The sequence below is a fragment of the Gorilla gorilla genome, chromosome 1 (assembly GCF_029281585.2).
Source record: "Gorilla gorilla gorilla isolate KB3781 chromosome 1, NHGRI_mGorGor1-v2.1_pri, whole genome shotgun sequence".
In the NCBI taxonomy this organism is placed as follows: Eukaryota; Metazoa; Chordata; class Mammalia; order Primates; family Hominidae; genus Gorilla; species Gorilla gorilla.
Window position 1 is genome coordinate 130,278,375 of NC_073224.2, and position 25,538 is coordinate 130,303,912.

A 25,538-nucleotide genomic window follows, 5' to 3' on the forward strand; every position below is an offset into this window, starting at 1 on the left:
TACAGACGGCATTGTTGGCCCAGGAGAAAGCAACAATACAGGGAGATGCCACATTTTTTATCAACCTCTGAACAGTTATCTCAATGAATGTTCAAATTGGTGATTGAAGTACTTGTTTCTCCAAGCAGGTGATAGGCAAAATTGGAAAAGTTGCCTTGCTTGTATAAATAATTGTGTGCTCAGATTGAATCTGAGGGTACACAGGTGCAGCCTCCAGTGGAAAAGATTCTAAGAACAGGATGTGGGTAGAGGATGCAATTATGGAACTTCATATCTTCACCACCTTTCTCTTCTTTCTTCCTATTTTGACTATTCTTGTAATCCTAGCCTCATGCATCAATATACATACAACTAAGAGAGGCAATATCAATGCAAAAGACACAATATCTATACAACGAAATTAGATGGTGCCTATTGCTAAAGGTACTTTAACTTCACATCATATAGCCCAATTAGGTGAGTGCCGCCCACCTACCAAGGGTATTAGTCAGCTCAGGCTGCCATAGAAAGATAACAAAGTTTGGGTGGCTTACCAGTAGACATTTTCTCAAAGTTCTGGAGGCCAGAAGTTCTCCTTGAGTCTTTTGTGAGGTTGGATATGCTAGCAGGGTTGGTTTCTGGGGAGGCCTCTCTTCCTGGCTTGCAGAAAGCCACTTTCTTGCTGTGTCCTCCCATAGTCTTTCCTCTGTGCCTGCGTGGAGAAAGAGAGAGATTCTTTGATGCTCTTCCTCCTCCTATATAGACACCATTCCCACCAGATTAGGGGCCCACTTGTATGACTTCATTAACATTAATTACCGCATTAAAAACCCTATCTCAAAATACAGTCAACTTGGGGGGGTTAAGCTTTCAACATATGAATTCACAGGGAAACACTTCAGTCTATAACATCAAGATATATAGATGATCCTAAGATCCTCTACCTATTAAATCCTGTGACATTTGCCTGGTGGTGCGGCCAGAAATAAGTTGTTACCAAGGGTGCTATTATTGCTAATTCTATGATTAGGAAAGCACACCTGAACTGGTTTGCCTGCCATATAGGAAAGAGTGCAGATCAAACAGGTATGAAATAAAAATAGGGGAAAATGGTAGCAAACAAAACAGTGCTCTTAAGTGAGTCATGAATCTAGGAAGGACTGAAATCACGCAAGTTCAAGGAAATCCTATTGTCTTTATCAGGAGAAATGACTTGCCAAGTTTCCTAAACTAGGGAGAAAAGGGTGGTGTGGATTAAGGTCCACACCTGACAGTTCAAGATAACTTGAGTTCTTGGCTAATCAGCTATATGGGGTGAGAGACAGATCAGCAGTCAATGAAAATTCTAAGATTTCTGGATTGAGCGTATGTAAGGATGGAGTTTCCATCAACTGAGGTGAGAAAACTGCAGGTGCGGTAGGTTGCAGGAGGAAGAAGAGAGATCAGTACCAGGCCTCAAAGCCTTGCTTGAAAGAGGTTTCCATTCCCCCATCTCCATTTCTGCATACCCTTGAATCTTTTGTGAGGTGTCGGTGCTTGGCCACTTCTCCCCCTGGGCATCTCTCCTCTCACCTCCTCCAACAGCCACATCCATGGCCTTATGTCTGATGACCATCTCCCAGCAAGATGTCATTTTACAAAGGTGATCTCAAAATCAGCTGGGTGAGGTCACCCACTCCTTGATTTGTGTGGCCTTGGTGGGCCCCAGGACCACTTCACTGCTTCTCAGGGGAGTAGGTGTTTTGTATGGAACTCTTCATCTGAGGGAAGCAGGGAGGAAATGGCCTGTGGGGAGGGAAGGGAGGGCTGTACCAGGGAGCCTAGGTGAGCAGATCTAGGCTCTCAATGCAAAGAACATTTAACACCTGAGAGGTTCTACTCAGTTACTATTGTTAACTTAGGATCTCATTGACGAAAATGGTATAGAAATTTGTTTTCTCCTTGGTTACATGTGCACTTACATAATACCATGGTTTTTGCCTCTTGGCTTAGAAACCTACAATATTTAATATCTCTCTAGCCCTTTACGGAAAAACGTTTGCTGAACTCTGCAGAGAACAATGCTGGATGCTTTACAGAAAGGGACACTCAGGAATCTCCTTTGCTAATTTTTTTGTGTTGGATGTTTTTTCTGGCAAACAATAAATTCCCTTTCTTGGCTTGTAATGATTAGTCTCCGGATGGTTGTCATCTGCAATGAAACACTACATACAGAAACCTTGAAGTAGAAATATCCTAGAAGAAAACCTAGGAAATACCATTCTTAACATCACCCTTGGCAAAGAATTTATGGCCAAACCCTCAAAAGCAGCTGTAACAAAATAAAAAATTGACAACTGGAACCTAAATCAACTAAAGAGGTTCTGCACAGCAAAAGAAACCATCAACAGAGTAAACAGACCACATACAGAATCGAGAAAATATTCACAATCTGTGCATCTGACAGACGTCTAATGTCCAGAATCTACAAGAAACTTTGAAAAAGCAACAAGAAGACAAACCCCGAATAATCTCACTAAAAAGTGGGCAAAGAGACATCAACAGGCACTTCACAAAAGAAGACACACAAGCAGCCAGCAAATATAGGAAAAAATGCTCATCATCACTAATCATCAGAGAAATGCAGATAGAAACTCCAGTGAGATACCATCTCACACCAGTCAGAATTGCCATTATTAAAAAGTCAAAAACCAACAGATGCCGATGAGGCTGTGGAGAAAAGGCTTATACACCTTTGCAGCGAATGTAAATTAGTTCAGTCACTGTGGAAAGCAGTTTGGAGTTTTCTCATAGAACTTACAACAGAGCTGCTATTCAACCAGTAATCTCATTACTGGGTATATACCCAAAGGAGTATAGATCATGATAACAAAAAGACACGAGCACTAGTATGTTCATCACCAGGCTACTGACAATAGCAAAGGCATGCAATCAATCTAGGTGCCCATCAACGGTGGATTAAAGAAAGAAAATGTGGTACATACACAATATGGAATGCTACACACCCATAAAAAAGAATGAAATCACATCCTTTGCAACAACGCGGATAGAGCAGGAGGCTACAATCCAGAGGAAACTGATGCAGGAACAGAAAACAAAATACCGAATGTTCTCACTTAGAAGTGGCAGCTAAATAGTGAGCTCACACAGACATAAACAGAGGAACAGGAGACACTGTGGACTACCAGGAGAGGGAGAGGAAGGAAGAGGGAGTGGGTTGAAAAACTAGCTATTGGGTACTATGCCCACTAATACCTGGGTCCAATACAACCATGTAACAATCCTACACGTGTGCCCCTGGTATCTAAAATAATGGTGGAATTTAAACAAGAACAAAATCATATTTTACTAAAAATAATTAATACACAGAAAGTATGATAGACATGCATTTAAATGTTTTAAATATTACAAATAAATAAAACATAATATTGAGATAGAAAATTGTACTAAATCTGAGCTTGGAAACAACTTTTGTGATCTGCACTGATCACCAACCACTTCTGGGAGTACAGCAGCATTCCTGACACAATGTTGATAGACTACCATAAATGTGAAAGTTCCTCTGGGAATCCTAAGCTGTTTTTCCATTTTCAATGAAGCCAAATAACCTTAAATCATTTTCATAAGAAATTGATTGTCTGTACCCAGACATTAATCTTTTGTATTCAGTTGAACAAATGATTATCAATGACTCTTTATGGTTTCTACCAAGACAGAAATATGTGAATTTGCTTACATAAGAACTTCTTTTCTGGAAAGGACTGGATTTGATTATAGGCTTATAGGATTGAACTAAACCTTTGATGAAGTTTTCATGAAGAAATTGGGGTGAGACTTTTTGAGGCTTTGACTACATGAAAATGAAAAATGAGTCTGTGCACACATAAAATTGGGCATCAGATTAAGGGAAAGCACGAAATTGAAGAAAGTACATGTAACATGGGAAAACCTGATTAGTATCTAGAATAAGTATTTCAAACTCCAACAAATCAATAAAACCCAAGGTTATGTCCAACCAAGCTGAATTTTAATAGTTAGAGATGCTGGGTGACCTGATTCACTGGTGAAGCAATTTTGTCTTGACATATGCAGAGGCTCCAGAAGCCAGAAGAATCCCACGTTGTTTTACTGCTCCTCTGCTGGTGTTAATTCCTAAAGGCAAACAGATTCAGGGCTGATTTTCATCGGGGGAGGCAGTGACATCACAGATTCCATAAGCACAATGTGCACTGATGGATGTGGCCTTGAAAACTCCTGAGACCTCTTCCACATCTCCTGAAAGACAGGAATGCATCTCACTTACCCCTGCCTGCAGAAGTATACTGATTCCAGCAAGTTCCAAAGACTCAAGAGCATGAGAAGAACCTGAAACCTGTTATCCAAAACCTAATATGACAATTCTCTTTCTTTTAGCAGAGTTTTAGGATTGCTAGCATTTCTGGCACTAACCATTAGAAAAGTATAGAGACTTGGTGAGGGTATGAATGAGCTTCTCTTGGGATCTTTCTTTTGACATCTTTTCAGGGTTCAGGATGTAACTGTGTGTTTGCTTTGTAATTTGGTACCTGGCAATAATTTCCACACGACATCAAGTAAGTATTTCTCTCTTACACACACACACACACACACACACACACACGCCAGTTTGCTATGAAAAGGGCAAAATAAATCACTACTAATTGAAACAATTTCTCTCACCTGCAGAGAAAACGAAGGGGAGGAAAACATCGAATAATCATTATGAGAAAATATCCTGGGCCTTAAAGACATACAGTGTCCTAATGAATGGCTTGATGAAATGCTTAACCCATGGAAGCAAAAAATGAGGCACACTGCGGTACATCATCCTGGAATGCCAGAACTCTAGGCATGAGCAAAAGATCCCAAGAGCTTCTAGAGGGGTGGGGGGAAAACTCCATAGGAAAAGGTTAGGTCTCAGAATGTCACTGAAATACTTCATAACATTAAAACTAGAAAAAACAATCTGAGCACACTACTGTTAGGATAAATTTTTTTCCACCATGAAACTGGCAAATGTGTGACGCATGTTATGCACAAGTACTTACATTAAAATGAAAGAGAAAACCACTAGGAAAACCTGATATCTGAGAAACTGGAGATCCAGAATGATAGAGGAGGCAAGGGAAGCCCCAGGATGGCAGCTACGCAGTTGGCCTTGTGAACAATCAGAAGTAGGGTGAGCAGAGGGATGCAGGACCTCATGTGGGGAGCGTCCAGAGAACAACTAACAGTACGATGCAGGATTTATATGACATTTATTGATGGCTTGAAGAAAAAATCAGAAATTACAACCAGACTTGTAAAGTGCTTAAAAGCCATCACTCCCACTCTCACCAGAAAAAAGCTGAACAAACTGAACATCAATAACTCTACTTATATGCAACAGAAAATGGAGGTCCTAAGACATGCCAACCCTATGGAACCTGGAGCCATGGGCAAATACAGAGAATCACAACTTACCTGGATCAGAAACCACCACTGGAGCCAGCATTGGGTAGACATACTTCAAAGGGAATTGGCTAATTGCTGGAGCTGACAGCAGCCTAGCCTGAGAGGTAAAAACTCCTGGGGGCCTAACTAGTGGGAGCCTCCCATACCTTCATGAGTTTTGTCTCCAGAAGACTTAGGGTGAGAATTGGAGAAAACTCCTTACATGCTTCTGGAGGGGAAGGAGAGGTTAACTGTTGAAAAACATGCCCGGTGCAGAACAGCAAAAATCGCAGAACAGCAAATGTTGCTGCCTGATCCTTTCTCTGGAAGCTTCATCTCAGAGGGGCACCCGGCTGTATGAGGTGTTAGTCGGCCCCTACTGGGAGGTGTCTCCCAGTTAGGCTACTCGGGGGTCATGGACCCACTTGAGGAGGCACTCTGTCCATTCTCAGATCTCAAACTCTGTGCTGGGAGAACCACTGCTCTCTTCAAAGCTGTCAGACAGGGACGTTTAAGTCTGCACAAGTTTCTGCTGCCTTTTGTTCAGCTATGCCCTGCCCCTAGAGGTGGAGTCTACAAAGGCAGGCAGGCCTAGTTGAGCTGCAGTGGGCTCCACCCAGTTCGAGCTTCATAAAGAAGAAAATGCAAAGGCAATTAACAGTGTCATCAACAACATCCTTTCAAGAGAAATATCAGTTTCAGAGGGCTGTTTCTTATTGTTCCTTCCTTAGTACAGATGGCAGGCATCATGAAACAAAGAGCCATTCAGTAAAAGCTACCCTACAGCGAATGAATACCATTCAGACTAAATACATTGACAACTTTTCGCTCCTCTAGGTTAACCTACTTTAGAGCATTTAGAGAAGGAAACAAGCTGGACATCCTCCAGGCAATACTACATAGTATTTCAGCTAAGCTTCTGAAAGATTTTGGGAGGCAGTGGGTTTGAAATAACAAGTATAACTTTACTTGGCAGTAGGGACTGCCTATTAAAAGTGAACCACATGTTTTAACTAGTCTTTTGAGCTGAGAGTAAAGTGATATTCTCTCAGAAAAATTAAGGATCCCAACAAGATTACACAGTTGAATAGGAAGTCATACAAGAGGCGAGTCAAAGGAATATTCTGGGCAAGATTCTCTTTTCAAAACGATTCTGAGTCCAGTCCAATGGACAGTTATACTACATCATCAAGGTTCACATTTGTGTTCCATAACTGGGTGAAACATTAGGAGTTCAAGACCAGCCAGGCCAACACGGCGAAACTCCGCCTCTACTAAAAATACAAAAATTAGCCAGGTGTGGTGGCGTGTGCCTGTAATCCCAGCTACTCGGGAGGCTGAGGCAGGAGAATTGCTAGAATTAGGGAGGCAGAGGTTGCAGTGAGCCACAATCACGCCACTGCACTCCAGCCTGGGTGACAGAGTGAGACTCTATGTCTCAAAAAGAAAAAGAAAGAAAGAAAGTAAAGATAACATCTTAATGTATATCCCTGAGCTGTCTTTCAGAAACCTGGACCCTCCACCTAGGACCTCCCCAACAAACTAATCTACTGGCATGAAGGGCTCAGATAAGGCGAAACTGAAGACTGAGCTCTGACCCCGTTCTTTGTTCTGAATTTCTTCCTGACGGGCCGGGAGGAAGCCACACCCACAAGCCTAAGCTAACATTCTTTTCTCTTCACCCCAAATTTTTAAACAAAGCTTCTCCTCCTTAACCAGCTGCAAATCAGAAAACCTTTGAATCCACCTATTACCTATAAGGCCCTGCTTGCAGATACCGCCCTTCTAGGCCAAGCCGACATGTAACCTCTGTGTCCTTATGCATGACTCTGCCTTTCAGTTCTGCTTTCCTGAGATCTACCCCTGCTTTACAAGCCTTGCCTGTAGCCAGTGGGGGAGGCCAGGATTTATACATGAGCCTCCTGGTCCACCTTGCTTGGCGCCCTGCAAATACACGTGTCCTTTCTATGACAAAACCTCGGCATGGGTGTCTGGGTTTACTGCACCAGGCATGTGGACCCCAGTTCATCTGTAACAAGCACAGATGAAACCGTCAGGTCAAGGGACTGACCCCTCCTCGGGAGCCATGAGCCAAACGTTCTCAGAGCCTGGGCAGGACAGAGACTCATCCGAACTCCACCCACAGGAGAGACCACGCTGAAAAGACAGGACTCCCCGAAGGGCCACTCCTTAGCATTAAGGCTACACGAACCCTAGAATAAGGCTGCCCTGGACCCACCCCAGACAAGCCTGGTAGGATCCGGCCATCATCCACAAGTAACAACTGCCAAAATGATCATCAGTATTCTCCGAAAGAGAGCAAGAACCCAGATCAGCCTTGCCCAGCAGACATAACGTGAGCACACGCCTCGTTCTAAATGTTTTTTTATCTTTTTTTTGAGACAGGGTCTTGCTCTATTGCCTAGACTAGAGGGCAGTGGTGCAATCGCACTGCAGCCTCGACCTCCCGGCCTCAAGTGATCCTCCCACCTTAGCCTCCTGTGGAGCTGATGACAGGTGCATGCCACCGTACCCAGCTCTTAAAATTCTAGCTGCCACATTAAAATTACTCTTAACATTCAATTAACTAATGCATTTTACTTAGACAAATTTATTGAAGATGTTTTTATTCCAACATGCGGGCCATAAGAAATCGTTACTCATATTTTTACGTTTTTTGTATTAGTTTTTTAAGATCTAGTTTGTAGCTCACACATCACATCTAAATTCAGACTGGCCACATTCAAATTTCCCAGCGGCCATGTGGCCAGTGCTTTTTTATCAGACAGCGAGGGTCAGGACTGTCCACCAGGCACGTGCACAATGGCCCACGGCTCCAAGTGCAGCAAAGTGTCAAACAGAAACAGAACCGGAAACGGCAGAGGCGACAGACTCAGTGACTGAGGACTTCAAAAGCAGCAGCAATAAATACGAACATGGCTCAAGGATGTAAGGAAAAACACACACACAACATGAGAGAAGATACACAAAAGCCGCAAATGGAGCCCAAGTGATGAGCAGCGCGGGACGGCATCATCAGTGAAAACTGATCCGGGATAACAGGTTCAGGTGTGGCCAGAGAACAGGTGAGTGAACTTAGCCAACAGCATCAGAAACTAATCTGCAGCAGCCTGGTGCGGCAGCACAGTGTCGGTGCCATGTGAGATAACGCGAGCTGTCCTCAGAGTGCCACAGTCCAGCAGGAGGAGGAAGAGGCAGTGGTGGAAAATGACATTTGAGTAATGGCTAAAAATCTTCCAAATATGATGAAAACTACAGACATATCCAAGAAACAACAAATGCTAAGTAGAACACAAAGAAAAGCCCACCAAGGCACCTGGAAAATACAATGCTGAAAATCACTGATAAAGAAAGATAAAAGTTCAAAAGCTCCTAGAGCACCGGCCAGATCCCGTCCTGCCGAGGGCCCGGGAGTGAGCAGCCAAGGCTCTGTGAGCCACACGCTGCCTGAAGCATCTTCTTCTTCCTTTTCTTTTCTGTAAACACCCTTTTAAAGATGTAAAAGACATTCCTGGCTTGTGGTCTGTACAAAAGCAGACTTCAGGTCAGATCTGGCCGAAAAGACACGTCACATGTGGGAAACAAAGATGACAATGACTTCAGATGCTTTTTTTTTTTTTTTGGAGATGGAGTCTGGCTCTGTGGCCCAAGCTGGAGTGCAGTGGCATGATCTCGGCTCACTGCAAGCTCTGCCTCCTGGGTTCACACCATTCTCCTGCCTCAGCCTCCCGAGTAGCTGGGACTACAAGCACCTGCCACCACACCCGGCTAATTTTTTCTATTTTTTAGTAGAGATGGGGTTTCACCGTGTTAGCCAGGATGGTCTCGACCTCCTGACCTTGTGATCTGCCCGCCTCGGCCTCCCAAAGTGCTGGGATTACAAGTGTGAGCCACCATGCTTGGCCCAGATGCTTTTTTATAGCAACAATGCAAGTCAAACCTATTTTACAGTAGATGGGAAAAAAGGTCATCTAAAATTCCATACACAGGGAAAATGAATTTCAAAAATGAAGATGAAATAAAGACTTTCAGAGAAGCCAATGCTGAGAGATCACTGTCAGTAAATCTGAACTACAGGAAATATTTTTTTAAACTCTTCAGGATGAAGGAAAGTGACAGAGATGAAAGATGAAGATGGAAATAGAGAGTTACGAGTGCGCTGGAGTGGTGAGCACACAGTCACGGTCTCCAGGGGACACCTGCCCATGCAGAGAAGCACGCAGATCCTGACGAGGAGCCGGCAGCAGAGTCCCTGCGACAGCTCCTCGTCCCCGAAAGCCTGGTCAGGCTGCAGGCTCTTCCCACCAGCAGCACCCCAAGGGCACCTGGCCCCCACCCCGGTGCGAGTGCAGCCCACCTGCTTCAGCTGGAAGAGCGTCCTAGAGTGGTCTCTGCCTGTGATCTGGTCCAGGAGGTCGTCCACCACTTTCTTGCTGTAGCTCCCAGCATCCTTCACAAACTCCTGCAGGCTAGAGGGGCCGCAGGAGAAGGTACGCTGAAAGGCATGCTGTGCTCCACGCCAAGCCCTTGTCGCCTGGCCCTCGCAGCGGCCCTGATCACAGAAGCCTGCCGTGCCAGTGCAGCTCCTCGGTCCCCGTGACCCTCCCTGAGCGGGTATTTTGGGGAGTGGCTGATAGTTTTCATTAGATTTTCAAAGTGGTCCATGACCCAAAAAGGTTAAAAAGATCTCAGTGGGGAGAGGGAGAAAAGCATGAATACACACGCACACAGCCTAGAAACACACGTGTGCTATGTTATCATCTGTAAAAGGATACTCCTATCTTTCCACTCGTTATGCGTTTAAAAACACAAGTGGGTGTGGACAGAAGCACACCGGTGGGCAGCGCCTGCCGGTGAGGAATGGGCACGTGGGGCAGGGGTGGGCCAACACTTCCAAGGCACTCCTTTTACTACCATCCTGATTCTTGGCCATATAAATGAAACAACTTAAAAAATAAAACATAATACAATCTAAAAAGTAGGCCAGGAACAAAAATGCATAGTCTTAGAATCAAAGCACCAAGCAAGGGCCTCAGAAGGGCTCCCCAGACTCCAAAGACCTTTGCAGAGAGGAACAAGGATGGCTGCTGGTCAGAAGCTGAACCACGGTCACAGGAGGCAACAAGGAGACTCCGTGTCTTTGTTAAAACACCCACAGCCCGGGACAGGCCAAGCTCGGCACTCGCAGTGTGCACGGAAGCAGCACTCAGGGGCAGAGGATCTGGGTGTCTCTGCGCTGAGGCTGGCATGGGACCACGTAGCCTCATGCCAGGCCCTAGGAGATGTGCTTCTGAGTGTTGCCCCTGCAGCCACAAGGCAGGCGGGGTCAGAATGATCTTTCTTCACAGCAACATGGAACCTGACGCGTTCTAGGACAGACAGCTGGGGAAGGCAGGCGGTGTGCACAGTCCGCTGATGATACCACATGGACAACAGGTGACTGACGTCCTGAAGGAGCCACAAGCCGTGGACAGGGAGCCGACTGCGGACAGGATGGAACCAGGGGAGCCGCGGCCTTGGCCCAGGCTGGGCAGAGGCCCCACAGCAGGGGTGAGGTGAGGGCTGGCGGGAGGGTGGGGAGCAAACAACTCTTTAATTTCTGACTTATGACCCCATCGTCTCCTACTAGAATTTCCTCTTCATTTTCCACATTTACTTCCTTTTTTGCTACAAAACTCAGGGTCAGGTTTTCACTTATTTTATGAAGGGGATTCTTGTTTATTTTTAAAACATATTCTGCATTCTTGTTGGAATAAAATGAAGACCTGATATGTCAAGATGCCATTTCTTAAAGGCTAGCAAAATTAAGTTGCTTTCTCCATTAAAAACTGCCAAATTTTACAAGAGTGACCCGCTTTTATTTTGCCACAGAAAACAAAAAATACACACAGCAACATTCTACGGAAAAGCAGGCTGCTACATTTGTGATTTTGGTATTATACTTTAGCCTGCCATGGCCTGAACTGTGTCTCCCACTCAGAGTTCGTAAGTTGAAATCCCGACCCCAGTGCCTTGGAATGTGACTATACTTGGAGCTGGTGCCTTTACGGCCTTTAGAGGTAACTGCAGTGACATGAGGCCATTAGGGTGGCCCTGATCCAATATGACCAGGGTCCTTAAGAACGGTAGGGTCTCCAGGAGAGCCGAGGACACAGACACGCATAGGATGGCCCCGGGAAGGCACAGGGAGAAGACGGAGAAGACAGCACCTGCAGGTCCAGGAGAGAGGGCTCGGGAGGAACCAGCCCTGCCCACACCTTCATGGCAAATGCCAGCCCCCAGGAGTAAGACCCCAGTCTGTGGTGCTTTGTCACTGCAGCCTGAGCTAGCACGGCCACTTAAGAAACACAATTCAATACGATCCAGTGCGCTCAACACACCCCCAACCCCGTCACAAGCTACGCCCTGATCACCACCTTCTGACTGAGTTACCCAGATTTCAGGACTGGCCTGTGGCAGACCTGTGTGGATGACTGAAAGCAATGGGAAGACCCAGGCTGCCATCTGGACGGCTGCGGGATGGCCCTCTCCCTACCCGCACACATGTGGGGCTCCAGGTCCCACACCAGGGTGCAGCTCAAGCTGCACAGCAGCCAAGGGCTCCCCGGGGCCGACACTTGCCTCAGCGCACACTGCACGCCTGTCTCATCTCCGTAGGCTGAGTAGAGCAGCTCCATCTCGTCCGACTTCAAGTCGCCAAATACTGAATTATTCTGCATCAAAAGCGCAGTAGTGGCACTGGAGAGAAAGGTGACTGGGAGGAAGAGGAGAAAGAGAACATCACTGGACTCACTGGAAGGACTCGGTGTGCAGGCCCCACCCCGCTTCTCCAGGGGCTGAGGGACTGCCTGGCTGGCAGCCAGCACCCCAGTCTCACCTCTCTTGCTCTCCACAAAATTCTCGCTCCTGAGTTTTCCATGTGTAACCAGCAGGGGTGTAATTCACCACCCCTCATTTTACTTCTGCAGGCCAAAGACCGCAGAGAAATGCGCTCTCTGCAAAGGGGTGAGCTCCACAAGCTAAAGAGCTGTGTGGAAACGTGGGCAGAGCGCACTGTCTGTCACTGTGGAGGATCCCAACCAACACACACCGCAGGGACCACGCCTGCCCAGGGCCAGCTCTCGCTATGGGGGACACAGGCCAGGTGTACTGTGCAGTGTCCCATAGGGTGTGGAGCAGCACCCCTGGCATCTCCCTACCATCTGGTGCCAGCAGCACCCCCAACCCCAGTGGGACCATCAACACACTTCTGGACACTGCCAAACATCTCCAGGGACAAAAGTCCTGTGGTTGAGAACTGTGTTAGAGGGTGAGAACAAGGAGTGTGTCAAACACAACAACAAAAAAGTATCAACAACCACAACAGCCCCAAGAGGAAGAGGGGAGCAGGGGCTGGTGAAGACAAGTGGTGAAGGCAAGAGGATCCTTCCCAGTGGAGGGCGTCCGTCAATAGGAGACCCAGACCAGGCAGAATTTCAACACCTGGAGCTGGAGGAAAGAACATTCCAGAAACAAGGAAGCTCTTGAGCCAAGGCCATGGTTTGGAGGGAAGAGTGAGCTGTCCCATTAGCAGATGGTGTGAGTGGCTGAGGGAGAAAGGGCCGGCAGGAGCAGTGTCCATGCAGCTGTCTGCACGGGAGGGACCCAGCAGAGGTGGAGAAGTGGAGGATGGGGCCGTGCAGGAGGTCCCAGCAGCAGCGCAGCCAGGAGGCAGCAGTGCAGATGGAGAGGAGAACACACAGGCCAGACCCAAGGCCCGGGGGCCACACATTCTGACCCCTGAAGGGATGTTCTGTAATGTGACAGGGACAGAAACACAAGGACCCCAAAACACTGACCAAGGTGAAGTCCAGTGATGCAACCAAGGTGCCCGCTGTGTGTGTCCCCATCCAACACAAGTTTCATTCCTGTCACTGTAACTGATCTCAATCTTACCCATGCGAAAATATGAATCCAGGTACAGTGAGGAAACCGTGAAGTAGGAATCAGCAGCATTTGCCATCACTCCACTAAACCCCTGCCACCTTCCCTGCTCCGGCAGGCTCCTGGGATGGGACTACGGATTTACCTTTGTTTCTTCTCTCGTCTTTGAAGCCCAGCGTGGTGAAGCCTGGGAGTAGCTTACTGGAGAGCGAGCTCAAGTCCACCGGGTGGGTCTCCTCCTCTGCAACACGGACATGGCGGGCCATGAGTGGCAGGTGTGACCCCAACGCGGTGCCCCAGTGCAGTGCCATGAGCCCTTTCTCCACATCACAGTGGATGTGATTGGTGCGGGTGGGGGGATTTTATAATGATCACCTGAAAACAAATTTGCGAAAGCCAACTACCATTCTCAAAACTAACTGCATTTCAATTTCATTTCTTTATCACCCCAAAGTCAACACAATAAAAAATACCACATCTTTGGCCACCACACCAGCAATACTTTGAGAACATTTTCAAATGGATCACTCAACAACTCCAAGAAGAAATCTTGTCCTGCGTGCTCTAACAGCGAAACGGTGGCGTGTGCACCCGGAGCGCGTGCATCTGACAGCATGTCTGCCATGCTCAAGTCACCACCCACACACCACTCATGGGATCAGAGCAGGAGTTCCTCAGTTCCCAACCGGTGCCTCGGTCTCAACACTCTCAGAAGCTAAATATGGATCAACGGTCTATCCTCTTTAACAAAATAAGCTGAAGATTATATAGATCAGCCCGTTTCTATCCTTCACACACTGGAGAAAACCACGCTGGCATGGTGGAGCTGGGTGAAAGACCACCAGCAGGCATGCGGGTGAGAGCGAGGGAAGTGGGAATCGAGAGGCAACCCGTGCCGGGCTGCGCGTTCCTCATGTGAGCCCGCGAGTGCATTTCAAACCCAAGTGATCACACTTTCGTTCAAAGGGCAAGCCTCTTAATTACTTCCAGGCCAACAAAGCACCCCTGACGGGCTGGACAGGCCTAGTGCGCGCCATCCTTCAACACTGTCCTGACGTCATCATCTAACAGCTCTTCTAAGACTGCTTTTCAGATTCAAGGAGCAGGGTGGGCCAGCACTCTGGTCTTTGCTGAAGACTGAGCTCGGGATGTGAACCCTTCCTGATGCTAGTGAGGTTTGGCCTTAAAGGCCTCTCGGCAGCTTTTCAGGAACGTGGCTCGAGTCCCGCTGCTCCCAAGGAGCCCTGACCGAGGTCTGACCAGCAGCCCCGCCCCGCGAGATGGCCGTCCACGCCTCCACTCGGCTCACGTGTCACGTTGGGGTGCGAGCAAGGTCGGGAAGCCGGGCAGCTTCTCATGCTGCCCCATGGCCATGGCTCAGCTTTTCATTACAGATTATCAACGGAGGCCCAAAAAACAGTGTACAGAGAGCATAAAGCCAGCCCTGAGCGGGCACCTGCCATCAGCGTCCGGCTCGGCCGTGTTGACCACGCTGTAGAGCAGGCTCCCGTCCCCATTCCTCTTCAGATAGCCCATCTAGAAGGAAGCACTGCCTGAGCGTCTGTCCCTCAGGAGGGGCAGCGCAGCACAAATGAAATGAAGGTCAACAAGCAGGGCTTAATGGGGATGAAAGCACATTTGTCCAAGAACAAACGCCAGAGGGCCCCTCACGGCATTCCCTGGAATTTCAGACTCACTGGCAACAGCAGAGCACGCACAGGTGCCAAGGAGAACCTCTTCGGCTCCCCGTGGCCCTGCTATAGGGGGTACAGCTGAAACAAAAACCTTCACCCACAAGTAAACATTTAAAATTGCTCATGAGCCTTGACAAAATGGAATGGTCAGCAGGTCAGCATGGCACTGCCTTGACAGCAGGCGGCTCCAGCTCTCAAGCATGTGTGGACCGGTTTTCATTTAAAAACCCACCACCCACACCCCAGTTCTGTGTACAGGCCATCAGGAGGATCCAGGAAGAGGAGGCACTGGTGTGTGCAGACTTGGGGTTCAAGGGGGAAGAGGGCTGTCATGCAGGGGTTGGCTGGGCTCCAGTGCAAGGGTGATGTCCATGCGCTGGACATCATGCCATGTCAGGGCAGCCACCTGGCCTGAGAAGAGCCGGACGTTTGTGTGGGGGCAGCTCCCCACCGCCGATCCATGCAAAGTCTCAGAGCCCACAGGAGGGCCAGGGCCCTGGGGGAGAGGCGGAAGATCAGCTGCCATGGGACACGGAGTTGATACGCAGATTAGGAGCAGGGCCCTGGGGGAGAGGCGGAAGGTCAGCTGCCATGGGACACGGAGTTGATACGTAGATTAGGAGTCAAGTCCTCACGGCGCAGACACAAAACTGAAAGGGAAGAAGCGGGAACCCACGGGGCACGAGGGAACTGGAAGTTTCCATGTAAAAACAGTTTTCAACCCATGTAAACACAGGTGCCAACAGAATCCTTCTGCACAGTGTCCATGTATGTGGTGCAGACACACACCACAGGCATCTCCCAGCTCTATCTGCAGAGGGCTTCACCCAGAACCCAGGTCCTGGCTTCTAAACAAGGCTCTCTAGTCAAGAAACCAGGGCTTCTTGGAGAATGTGGCAATTCCAGGGCTGGAGCACAGACTGCAGAACAAGGCTGTCCAAAAGAACTACAGTGCAAGCCACGCAGACCACAACCTCCAGCACACAAGCCACATAAACAACTTCCCAACACATGAGCCACGCAGACCACAACTTCCCAACACGTGAGCCAAGCAGACAACTGCCCAACACATGAGCCACGCAGACCACAACCTCCCAACACGTGAGCCACACAGACCACAACCCCCCAACATGCAAGCCACAAAAACCACAACCTCCCAACAGATAAGCCACACAGACCACAGCAACTTTCCAACACACAAGCCATGCAAACCACAAACTCCCAACAGGCGAGCCAAGCAACCGCCCCACACGTGAGCCACACAGACCACAACCTCCCAACACATGAGCCACACAAACCCACAACCTCCCAACAAATAAGCCACACAGACCACAGCAACTTCCCAACACGCAAGCCACGCAAACTGCAACCTCCCAACACACGAGCCACGCAAACCACAGCAACTTCCCAACACATAAACCACAGAGACCACAGCAACATCCCAACACACAAGGCACGCAGACTGCAACCTCCCAACACACAACCCACACAAACCACAACCTCCCAACACATAAGCCACGCAGACCACAGCAACTTCCCAACATGCAAGCCACGTGAACCACAACCTCCCAATACACAAGCCACGCAGACCACAACCTCCCAACACACGGGCCACACAGACTGCAACCTCCCAACACGCAAGCCACACAGACCACTGCAACTTCCCAACACGTGAGCCACGCAGACCACGACCTCCCAACACGTGAGCCACACAGACTGCAACCTCCCAACACACAAGCCACACAGACCACTGCAACTTCCCAACACGTAAGCCACGCAGACCACGACCTCCCAACACGTGAGCCACGCAGACTGCAACCTCCCAATATGCAAGCCACACAGACCACTGCAACTTCCCAACACGTGAGCCACGCAGACCGCAACCTCCCAACACACAAGCCACAAAGACCACTGCAACTTCCCAACACGTGAGCCACGCAGACCACGACCTCCCAACATGTGAGCCACGCAGACCGCAACCTCGCAACACACAAGCCACACAGACCACTGCAACTTCCCAGCAGGCACAGGCAAACAGAAGCAGACACCTCTGAAATGCCCCCACTTCAGCATTCTTTACATCTCGTCCCATGTGCATTTTGAAGACTTAATATGAAAAAAACCCATAAAGCTCAAATTAACGTTTTCTACAGACTACATGTTGAGATAAAATGTTGGATATGGAGGTGAAATGAAACCTGCAAGGATTAATGTCACCTGCATTGCTCTACTTCTCTTATCAGGGCTGCTAGGAAGCCTGAGACTGCAGACAGCCTGTGCTCCGTTTCCACTGAAGACACTGGGTCTAGAACGTCTCCTGCCAGAAAGGAGAGCGTGGTCAGCTGAGTGGGCCCCACCACCACAAAGACCATCTGTGGCAGGAGCCACGTGAACACAGTGGGTGGCCTATTATGGACCATCTGTCGGATCCAACGCCAGCACCCCCACTGGAATAACAAGGGCGGTGCCTCACGTCAACACCCAGTGACAGAGACACAGAAGTCAGCATTCGCTCCAAGAGAAAGGATTAGCCTGCAGCAGGGCCTCCATCAAGGAAATGAGGTCAGTGACCACGTGGCCTCCACGATGCATGAAACACCAGCGGCAGCCCTGCCAGAGGCACCTGGACCCCGACTGAAGAGACCAGCCTTATGTGTGTCTGATCTGGACCTCCCGTCAGGGCCCCACGCTGACCTCTGGATCCCAGTGGCTGTGCTAGATCACACAGCACCAACCCAGAAGGAGAGGCACACAGAGAGTCTGGGGCCACGTGGCACCCTCTCTCGGTGGCCACAGAGCACACTACCTTGCCGCCTGGGAGGAACCGGTTGATCCTGTCCCGAGCTTCATCAGCTGCGTGCTCCACCAGCGCCAGCACGTGCTCCTCTGCGGTACTGTCCGTCAAGCTGCAGGCGTTCCCTTCAGGCTCAAACATGCAGCTGTGAGGTGGGGACAACCAAGTCACCTGGAGGCAGCATCCCCACCGCACACCTGCTCCCCATGCGTCGGCACCTAACCCAGCTTCTACCGACCCTGCCCTCAGACACAGAGCTGGCAGAGCATACTTAACTTCTTTTAGGTCTCAAAGCATCCCTTTTCACCCTAACCAAATGACAAATTAAGACACTTTTATTAAAATAAAGAGTAAGTGTAAGCCAAGTAGACAGACTCCCTGTTTTTCAACGCAGTGCAAACTCAGTTACAGTGCTTTAGCAACAAAGTAACAGATGCCCACACTGGTTAGTTATTAAAGGCCCCATCAGAAAAGTGACTGGAAAAGCCACCCGTGACTACGCAGGGTTCACAGCAAGGCAGGATAGGCGGGGCTGCTCGGGTGAGGTCTGGTGCTGCTAGGCTGGGTGGACAGCAGCCCCCTCTGCTGTGGCCACTCGGTGGCACAAAGAACACACAAGGACATCAGCAAGTGGCCCCAGGTTCCACCTGAAGCAGTTCTCCAACAGCTGAGGGGCACAGGCTGTAGCACCCAAGGAGTGTGGAAGGTTCTAGAAGCAAGCGAGTGGGCTCCTTCCCACCCTGGGCACTTGCCTGGGCATGGGTCTGAACAGCCTAGGGCCAGGTGCAGGCCCAGGACAAGCCCTGCCCATGAGAGCGGCCCTGCCCTTGCCTGACCTACAGTGACAACCTGGCAACCCTACACAGGAGTCAGAGCCCCATGAGCTCCGCAGGGAGGGGCTCCACTCAGGCACCTGCGTGAGCCCATTACCGATGCGCACTGCTGTGACACTAGGTGAAGGTGACTGCCTGAGCTCGGCACGCTCTCCTGCCTGCAGACTGACAGCTGGGGATCCATCTAAAGGGCCTGGATCCCACAGGCAAGGGTGAAGCTGCAGCACCAGAGACACCCAAAACCAACCTGGGGTGGGTCTGCCAGGACACAACCCCACCGCAGCTGAGCATGCTGACCAGCACCAACTTCAATTCCCCCTCAATGCTCAGTCACCATGAGGCGGCAAAGGGCGGCCATGAAACCCTGACCCCTGAAGGCCAGCAGCACACTCGAGTCGGGGGCTGAGGCCGGACACAGCCACCAGCCAACCACGCAGTGAGTGTTCACACGGCAGCGGGGTGGGAAACGCAATGCACGTGGGGAGACCGCCTTAGGAGACTGTCGTCCGTTGCCAAGCAACACACTCTGGCCACGCAGAGCACCCTGTCTCCTAAGCCAAGGCTGCAGGAACTGAGGCGCTGGTCTCAAGACCACTCTCCCTTTTGACGGTTGGAGGGAGCTGCTCAGAGCAGAAGCACCGAGCCCAGCACCGCTGCCGCCCCACCTGTTAAATCCACGTGAGTCCCATACACACTGTGAGAAGGAAACAAACAATGGAGGGCCGTGACCATCACAAGTGCCTCAAGGACATTCAGTACCAACTCCAGACGGTCCCTGACTTCCCACAAGATGGCACAAAAGCAATACACTTCAGCAGAAACCATCCTTCAAATCTGATCTGTCCCCAGGATGGCAACAGGCCAGTCCTCTCAGGATACTGGGAAGACCGCGAGCCACAGTGCTGTCAGACACACGGCCATGAGGGTGGATGTCCTGAGACTGCGCTCTCTGGGGCCTGCACTCAGCAAGTGACACGTGATGAAGCAGGCTCTGTGCCAGGCGCTTCTGCCCGCTGCAGGCTATGGTAAGTGCTCTTGGTGCCTCTAAGGCCCCTGGCGATACTCTCGCTTTGTTTGGTCCTATCAGGCGGCCACCTCACATAGGTGGAGGAGCGTCTACAGGAATGACGTGTGATACGGACTTTGATACAATCTCAATGCTCAGCCACCATGAGACAAAGAGCCCCCATGAAAACCACTCTGGGGTTTAGAAAAAAAGGAAGAAGGTTCCCTGAAGGACCAGCTAAGTCGGCTGCTCCCTGTGGGAGGGAGCAGAGCTACAGGGAGCTGTGGCCTGCAGTCCTCACCTGGTCCCCCGCAGCATCCACACCTTCCTGACCACAGGCCTGCACCTGCTCCACTCCAGCGTCTACACAGACACAGAAGCGAACAGTTCAGGAGTGTGCGTCTACCCCACGGCAAGAAAGAAGCCCCCGCCAATGCTGGCTCCCCAAAGTCAGCCCGCTTGTGCGGCACAGTCTGGGACAAGGGCACAGCCTTGGCTGCCGGCAGGCACTGTGCAGGGGAGGGAGGGGCCAATGATCGTAACGGCGTGTAGAGACAGAGACCACCAGTCAGTAGCAGTTGGGGGCAGGGGTGATCGGACGGGCTTGGGTACCACACCTGGGTCAGAGAGTGCACGTGGCCGGTGGGCAGGAGGGGCTGTCTGGCCACACTCCTCCTACCAGAATAAGCTACACCAAGGACGTCTACGTGACATGACATCCGTTCTCTCACTCACTCACTCTCCCCTACAAGGCACCTGCTTTCCTGGCTGTGGTGCCCAACTCCAAAAGCAAATGTGGTTTCCACAGAGCCTTTACCTGATAACTTCTCTACTCGGCTTTTTGGATTTCTTGGCAGTTTCTACTTGTACTGGTACAACTTCAGGGACAGGTTCCTCAACAGCTGTATCTTCATTGCCCAAAAGAGCTGCCTGCTGAGAAAAATCCATGTCCTGCATAAACGACATGCTGCGCTTCAAAGCTAACAGCCGCTCCTAGAATCAGAAAGGACAGAGCAGCAGGGATTTACCTCTCCCTCACAGCCAGGGTGCCGTGACGATGGGATGGGATGGGGATGGTCACAGCCTCACCTGGCCTAAGAGCTAACTTTCCACGGCGGAGCAGCGGGAGGTGGTTGTGGGGGCTTGACCCACCACCAGAGCGCGGCAGGTGCCGCACCTCCCCTTTACCTTCACCTACGTGGGATGCATGCAGCCTGGCTCACGGCACAGATCTGGGAAGCCACTCAGGATGGCCAAGGAAGACAAGGATGTCCCGTCTGGATTCAGTGAGGCAGTCACCCAAAACAAGCCCGCAATGCTGGCTGCCATCCAGCAAGACTGACACCTGACACCCAGGCTTAAGATCAAGAGATGCGGAACTTTCCACCAACCCTCAATGAGATGTTACAGCTAGGTCATGAGCAGAGAGGGCGGCCGGGGACGTCTACCCTAGAGCAAAGGGGGCAACATCATGAGGGTGGCGGGTGGATGGAGCACGTGTTCACTGTGAGGCTCCCTTCGGGCACAAGCGACGGGGGGCAGAGCCCCTGCTTTCCGTAGCTCACTGCTGCCAGTGAGTTTCTTACTTTGCTCATCATCTTAAAGCCTGCGTGAAGGATCTTCTTCGCCAACTTGTAGTACACGGTATCTGGCCTATTGTATGTCATTGCATTATCACACATCAGCTTGAAATCTGCCTGAAAAGAAAACAGGAAAGACTTACCAGGTTTGAAATGCCACAGACAACAGCAAAGCTCTAGATGACTACCAAGAGACCAAAAGGAAAAAGCTACAATCGAGTAGAAAACAATTCAACTGGGCTCTCTGATCTAAAAATAACGTTTAAGAACTTAGAGAAGTTTTCTTAGTTGCATGTTGGTCTTGCATGAAAAATATTACAGCAAACAGTTGGCCAAGCCTGTAACTTCTTTCTAAGCATCACATACAAATGCTGTGCAAGGAAAAAGCATTTCCTGCACTTCTTGCATTTCTCCAGAACATAAATAGGAACGAGAAGCAACGACCTGATTCTTTCAAGTGAAAGTCAAGGGATAAAGGCAGGCGTGCGGCACAGTGATATCCTCTATCTCTAGAATTTCTCCACAGAATCGAATTTAAAATTCTGTCACCAAATGGTTCCCTCAAACTACTAGAAAAAGACTTTGCCCCACAAAAGGACAACCTTATTTCGTAATTTATGGTGAAAATATGGAAACATCAGTATTTTATTATGAGAGGCCAGTTTCCTCAGCACAGGCCTCTCAAAGGTGAGTACCAATGTCAGGCTGGAGCATGACCCTGGAGGCCGGCCACCCTAACTGAGAATGTGCCATCTGGACCCTCCCCAAGTCCCGGTTCCAGAGCCAGCAGCCCTAGGGCCCGGCCCGAGGCTGTGGAGCCCCTCCCCTGAAGACTCCACTGCGGACACTCCACGGAGTGAATGCTGCTCCCCTTCTCACTTTGTTGCTAGGAATGGCCAGACTGGGGCCCGAAGCAGGGAACACAGAGGGCTTTCGGGCATGGAGTGCTCTTAACATCTACCCTTAGGTGCTGCCTGATCCTCTCATCAAGTTTCCTTTTCTCCCACTCTCCTTTAAGTCTGTTCTGTTGTGTTTCTGTGAGTCAGCAAACCCTTCGGTAAGCATAAAATAGAAAAGTCAAGCTTTCCCCAGGGGAATGGAACCTAAGAGAGAAATCTAATGCCTTTCTAAACTACACTAATGCCAATTTTATCAAGCATTTGTTTTGCTTTCTTCCCCTGGGCTGCAAAACCAATGAGCAGTTGCTAATTCTCACAGCCAGCAGCAAGAAACAGAGTTAAGAGCAAAGTACTCAGGAGACAGAAAAACTCACTATGCTAAAAAAACTAAATGCTCAATTAGTGTAAGACAAAACTAAGAATTAAAAAGAAGTATGTTTTTAAAAATGTCTAGTCTCAAGCCGTGCCACACCGGACACCTCACTGCTTGAAACGACATGTCCTATTTACGCCAGCGCAGTAACTTAGAAAAGAAACAGACTTCTAACAGCGTGCAACCTGACCTAGTTTCTAGACCAAAGCACAGAGAAAACGTTCACGACCAATCATTTCCTTAATGCTGTGTCTGTAAAACATCACCCGAACACAGAAACACCTGTGAAAGCTCAAAAACTAGAAATGATCTAAGGTGAATGAAGTCTTCACAAGACATGAATACACAGAATTATGCCACGATTACTTCGGGCAATGAAAGTAACTTACCTTAAATTCCGTAACTGACTTGTATTCATTAGCTACAATTTTGTCTTTCATGGTGCCAAAATCCATGGGATGTTTTATTATCATTGAATATCCAGGAGCAATTGCATCCGTGACAGGAAAAGCAAAAAATCCATGGGGATCTTTTCTGAAAGCAAAGACATCTTAAAGTGGAAAAATCTAGATTTCTAAATGATACAAAATCTCTTACAATCCAAAAATTGGATACAACTGACCGAATTTTGTTTCTTAAAAATAAAAAAGTTACGAGCGTCTTTTCTTTTATTGTCATAGGTATTTCAGATATAATAAAAATTCCCCCAACGCATCCTGGCGGCCATCAATGTCCCAGCTCTAGCCTTGACTTCCCTCACTCTACTCTGACTTCAGAGTGAGCCACTAATGAGTTCATGAACTCTTCCTACGCACCCCGAAGTGGACTGGGAGTCACCAAGACAAGGTGCAGGGTCTGTTTCACAGCTGACGAGGCTGGGGTGGGGAATAAGGCCTCAGAAAAGATGACACCACACACCCCCAGACACTAGCTCTTCAGAAACGCCCAGGTTTACCTCTGAAGCTGGTGGAGGAAGTGTTCCAGGAGTTGCTGAATAGGTGTGCTCTCATTTTCGGCTGACAATTTAAGGAAAAAAAAATTGAATACAAGACTTTGGTATCCCTTCATTAGAGAGCTCCAAGTTCACAGTATCTGTCTGTCTGGTGTCTCACAGCATTTTAAGTTCCACCGAGAACTGGGGATATAAAGATACATCCGACTCAGCCTTGGCTCCCACGAAGCTCAGCCGGGTAGAAAGGGCACCCCCACAGCAGGAGTCATAAAAATCTCTTGTAATAACCGGTAGCCCTTACATCAACAATATGTGGTGATCACTTAGCAATGTTTTCAGCTCATACCACTACTCTAGACAAGAAATGGAGGACGGAACAAACGCTCTGGACATAAAGGTTGATCCTCAATTCACAGATTATTATTTCACTTGAGGTCCCTTAAAATTCAACAAAAAGTAAATAAATGGCCAGCGTGGTGGTGCGTGCCTGTACTCCCAGCAACTTGGGAGGCTGAGGTGGGAGGATCGCTTGAGCCCAGGGTTATCTGAGCCCAGGAGTGAATCACGACACTGCACTCCAGCCTAGGCGACACAGCAAGACCATGTTTCAAAAATAAATTAAAAAAAGAAAGCGCCTGAAGAGCCAAATGACCACAGAAGCTCAGAAGGCCACCAGCTTTCCAGAACTTTCCTTCAGTGGAGCCAGCAGGCCTCAGTTTCTGACGGCCTGAATGATTGCAGCACTAGCCTCCCCACTCCCTGATGTCCCATGTCCCAAAGCCCAGCCGTCTGTTTCCCTATAATCCAGGAACCACTGGATGCTGAGAGTTGCTGGGAAGAGACACCCCTTGTCTTAGGTACAAATGCCTCATCACTGTGAGTTGTGCACAGGAATGCTGGGGACAAAGAGAACTCAGAGGGCAAGTCCTTGTCAACTGGAAATTCCAGCCAAATGCCATCCTTCGCAGATGGTGCCCACAACAGAAATTCTACTAAAGGCCTCCAGCTTCCTTTGTCTCAGCCTATGGTCATTTTCAGCAACTTCAGACCCACCATTTGGGCCTCGAGGTCCCTTCTTCCCAAGGGGAATTACCTGCGTTTTCACTGACATGCATCTCTCTTACCAGTCTGACCCAGATGGTGCTACTGTTCCAATACTGTCTTAAGTGCAAACAAAACCAAACTTCAAGACCCAGGGCTGGCAAACTTTTTACATAAAGGCCAGACAAAAAACAGTCTAGGCTTTGCGGGTCACATACGATTGGTCTCTGTGGAGATGCCTTTTTGTTTCTTTTTATGAACGCTTAAAAAACATATAAGCCATCCTTAGCTAATAAGTTAAAAAACAAAACTGAAGGGCACCAGTGGTAACTGGCCACGCCTTGCTCTAGACATTCAGAGACACTGGAGGAAACCTCAGGCCAGAGGACACCTGGGATGAGGCCCTGGAAATACCAGCTCTCCTCCCTCCCATGCTTCTCCCCAAAGCAACAGGACACGGTGCCGACCCCTCATTTACAACGATGAGCTGTGAACACCAGGAGAGTCTCTAAAAGTGCATCCTTGCCTGGCTGTGTCCGGCACGCTCGGACTGGCCGATCTGGGGGCGGCTACACCTCCACCTTCTTCCCAGGATCAAAGTCGTCAGCCTCTCCCTCCGTGTCACAGTGCTCCCTCTCTCGCTTCCGCTTCTTCTCTTCCTGGGCGGCAGAGTCAAGGGAGTGAGAAAGGCAGGAGTAGGTGGGATCCGGACAGGTCTGCCCAATCCCCTCGCAGTTCTCAGGGGAGGGACAGAACTAAGGGAAACCCCCTCCGAGATCCTCCTCATGCCAGGCTCCCTCCTCACAGAGACCCTGGCAGGGTCCGCTGAGGAACAGCACACCCAGGATCCTGGAACTGAGTCTGCGGGCCTCAGCGGTTCGCGTTTTGCTACCAACGGAACACCCCCTCCCCTCCTCCAGCCACGCAGGCGCACTCTGCCTGGGTCCTGGGACCAGGCTCCCCACGGGCTCCTCGTGGGCAGCGTCCGGGCC

At 49.5% G+C, this 25,538-nt stretch overlaps 2 protein-coding genes across 3 annotated transcripts in view; both read right to left on the reverse strand.

The window, feature by feature from the left end:
• GSTM2 (glutathione S-transferase mu 2) overlaps positions 1-25,538 on the reverse strand; it is a 1,178,915-nt gene that overhangs the window by 1,043,643 nt on the left and 109,734 nt on the right. The gene's annotated exons all lie outside the window — the stretch shown is intronic.
• LOC115933775 (bromodomain-containing protein 9-like) lies at positions 672-25,007 on the reverse strand. 2 transcript variants are annotated; one of them, XM_055354188.2, is made up of 11 exons: positions 23,509-25,007; positions 22,943-23,087; positions 21,288-21,398; positions 20,519-20,694; positions 17,875-18,007; positions 14,835-14,910; positions 13,520-13,615; positions 12,073-12,205; positions 9,809-9,920; positions 4,032-4,254; positions 672-691 (listed from the first exon to the last, which is right to left on the reverse strand). In XM_055354188.2, the coding sequence occupies exons 1-10, from the start codon at positions 23,619-23,621 to the stop codon at positions 4,132-4,134; spliced, it is 1,218 nt and encodes a 405-aa protein (XP_055210163.2). In that variant the 5' UTR covers positions 23,622-25,007; the 3' UTR covers positions 672-691; positions 4,032-4,131. The 2 variants fall into 2 exon arrangements, with proteins under 2 accessions (XP_055210163.2, XP_055210148.2); XM_055354173.2 differs by lacking the exons at positions 672-691; positions 4,032-4,254; positions 9,809-9,920; ... (4 more) ...; positions 22,943-23,087; positions 23,509-25,007 and having other exon boundaries at positions 13,536-13,615; positions 14,831-17,612.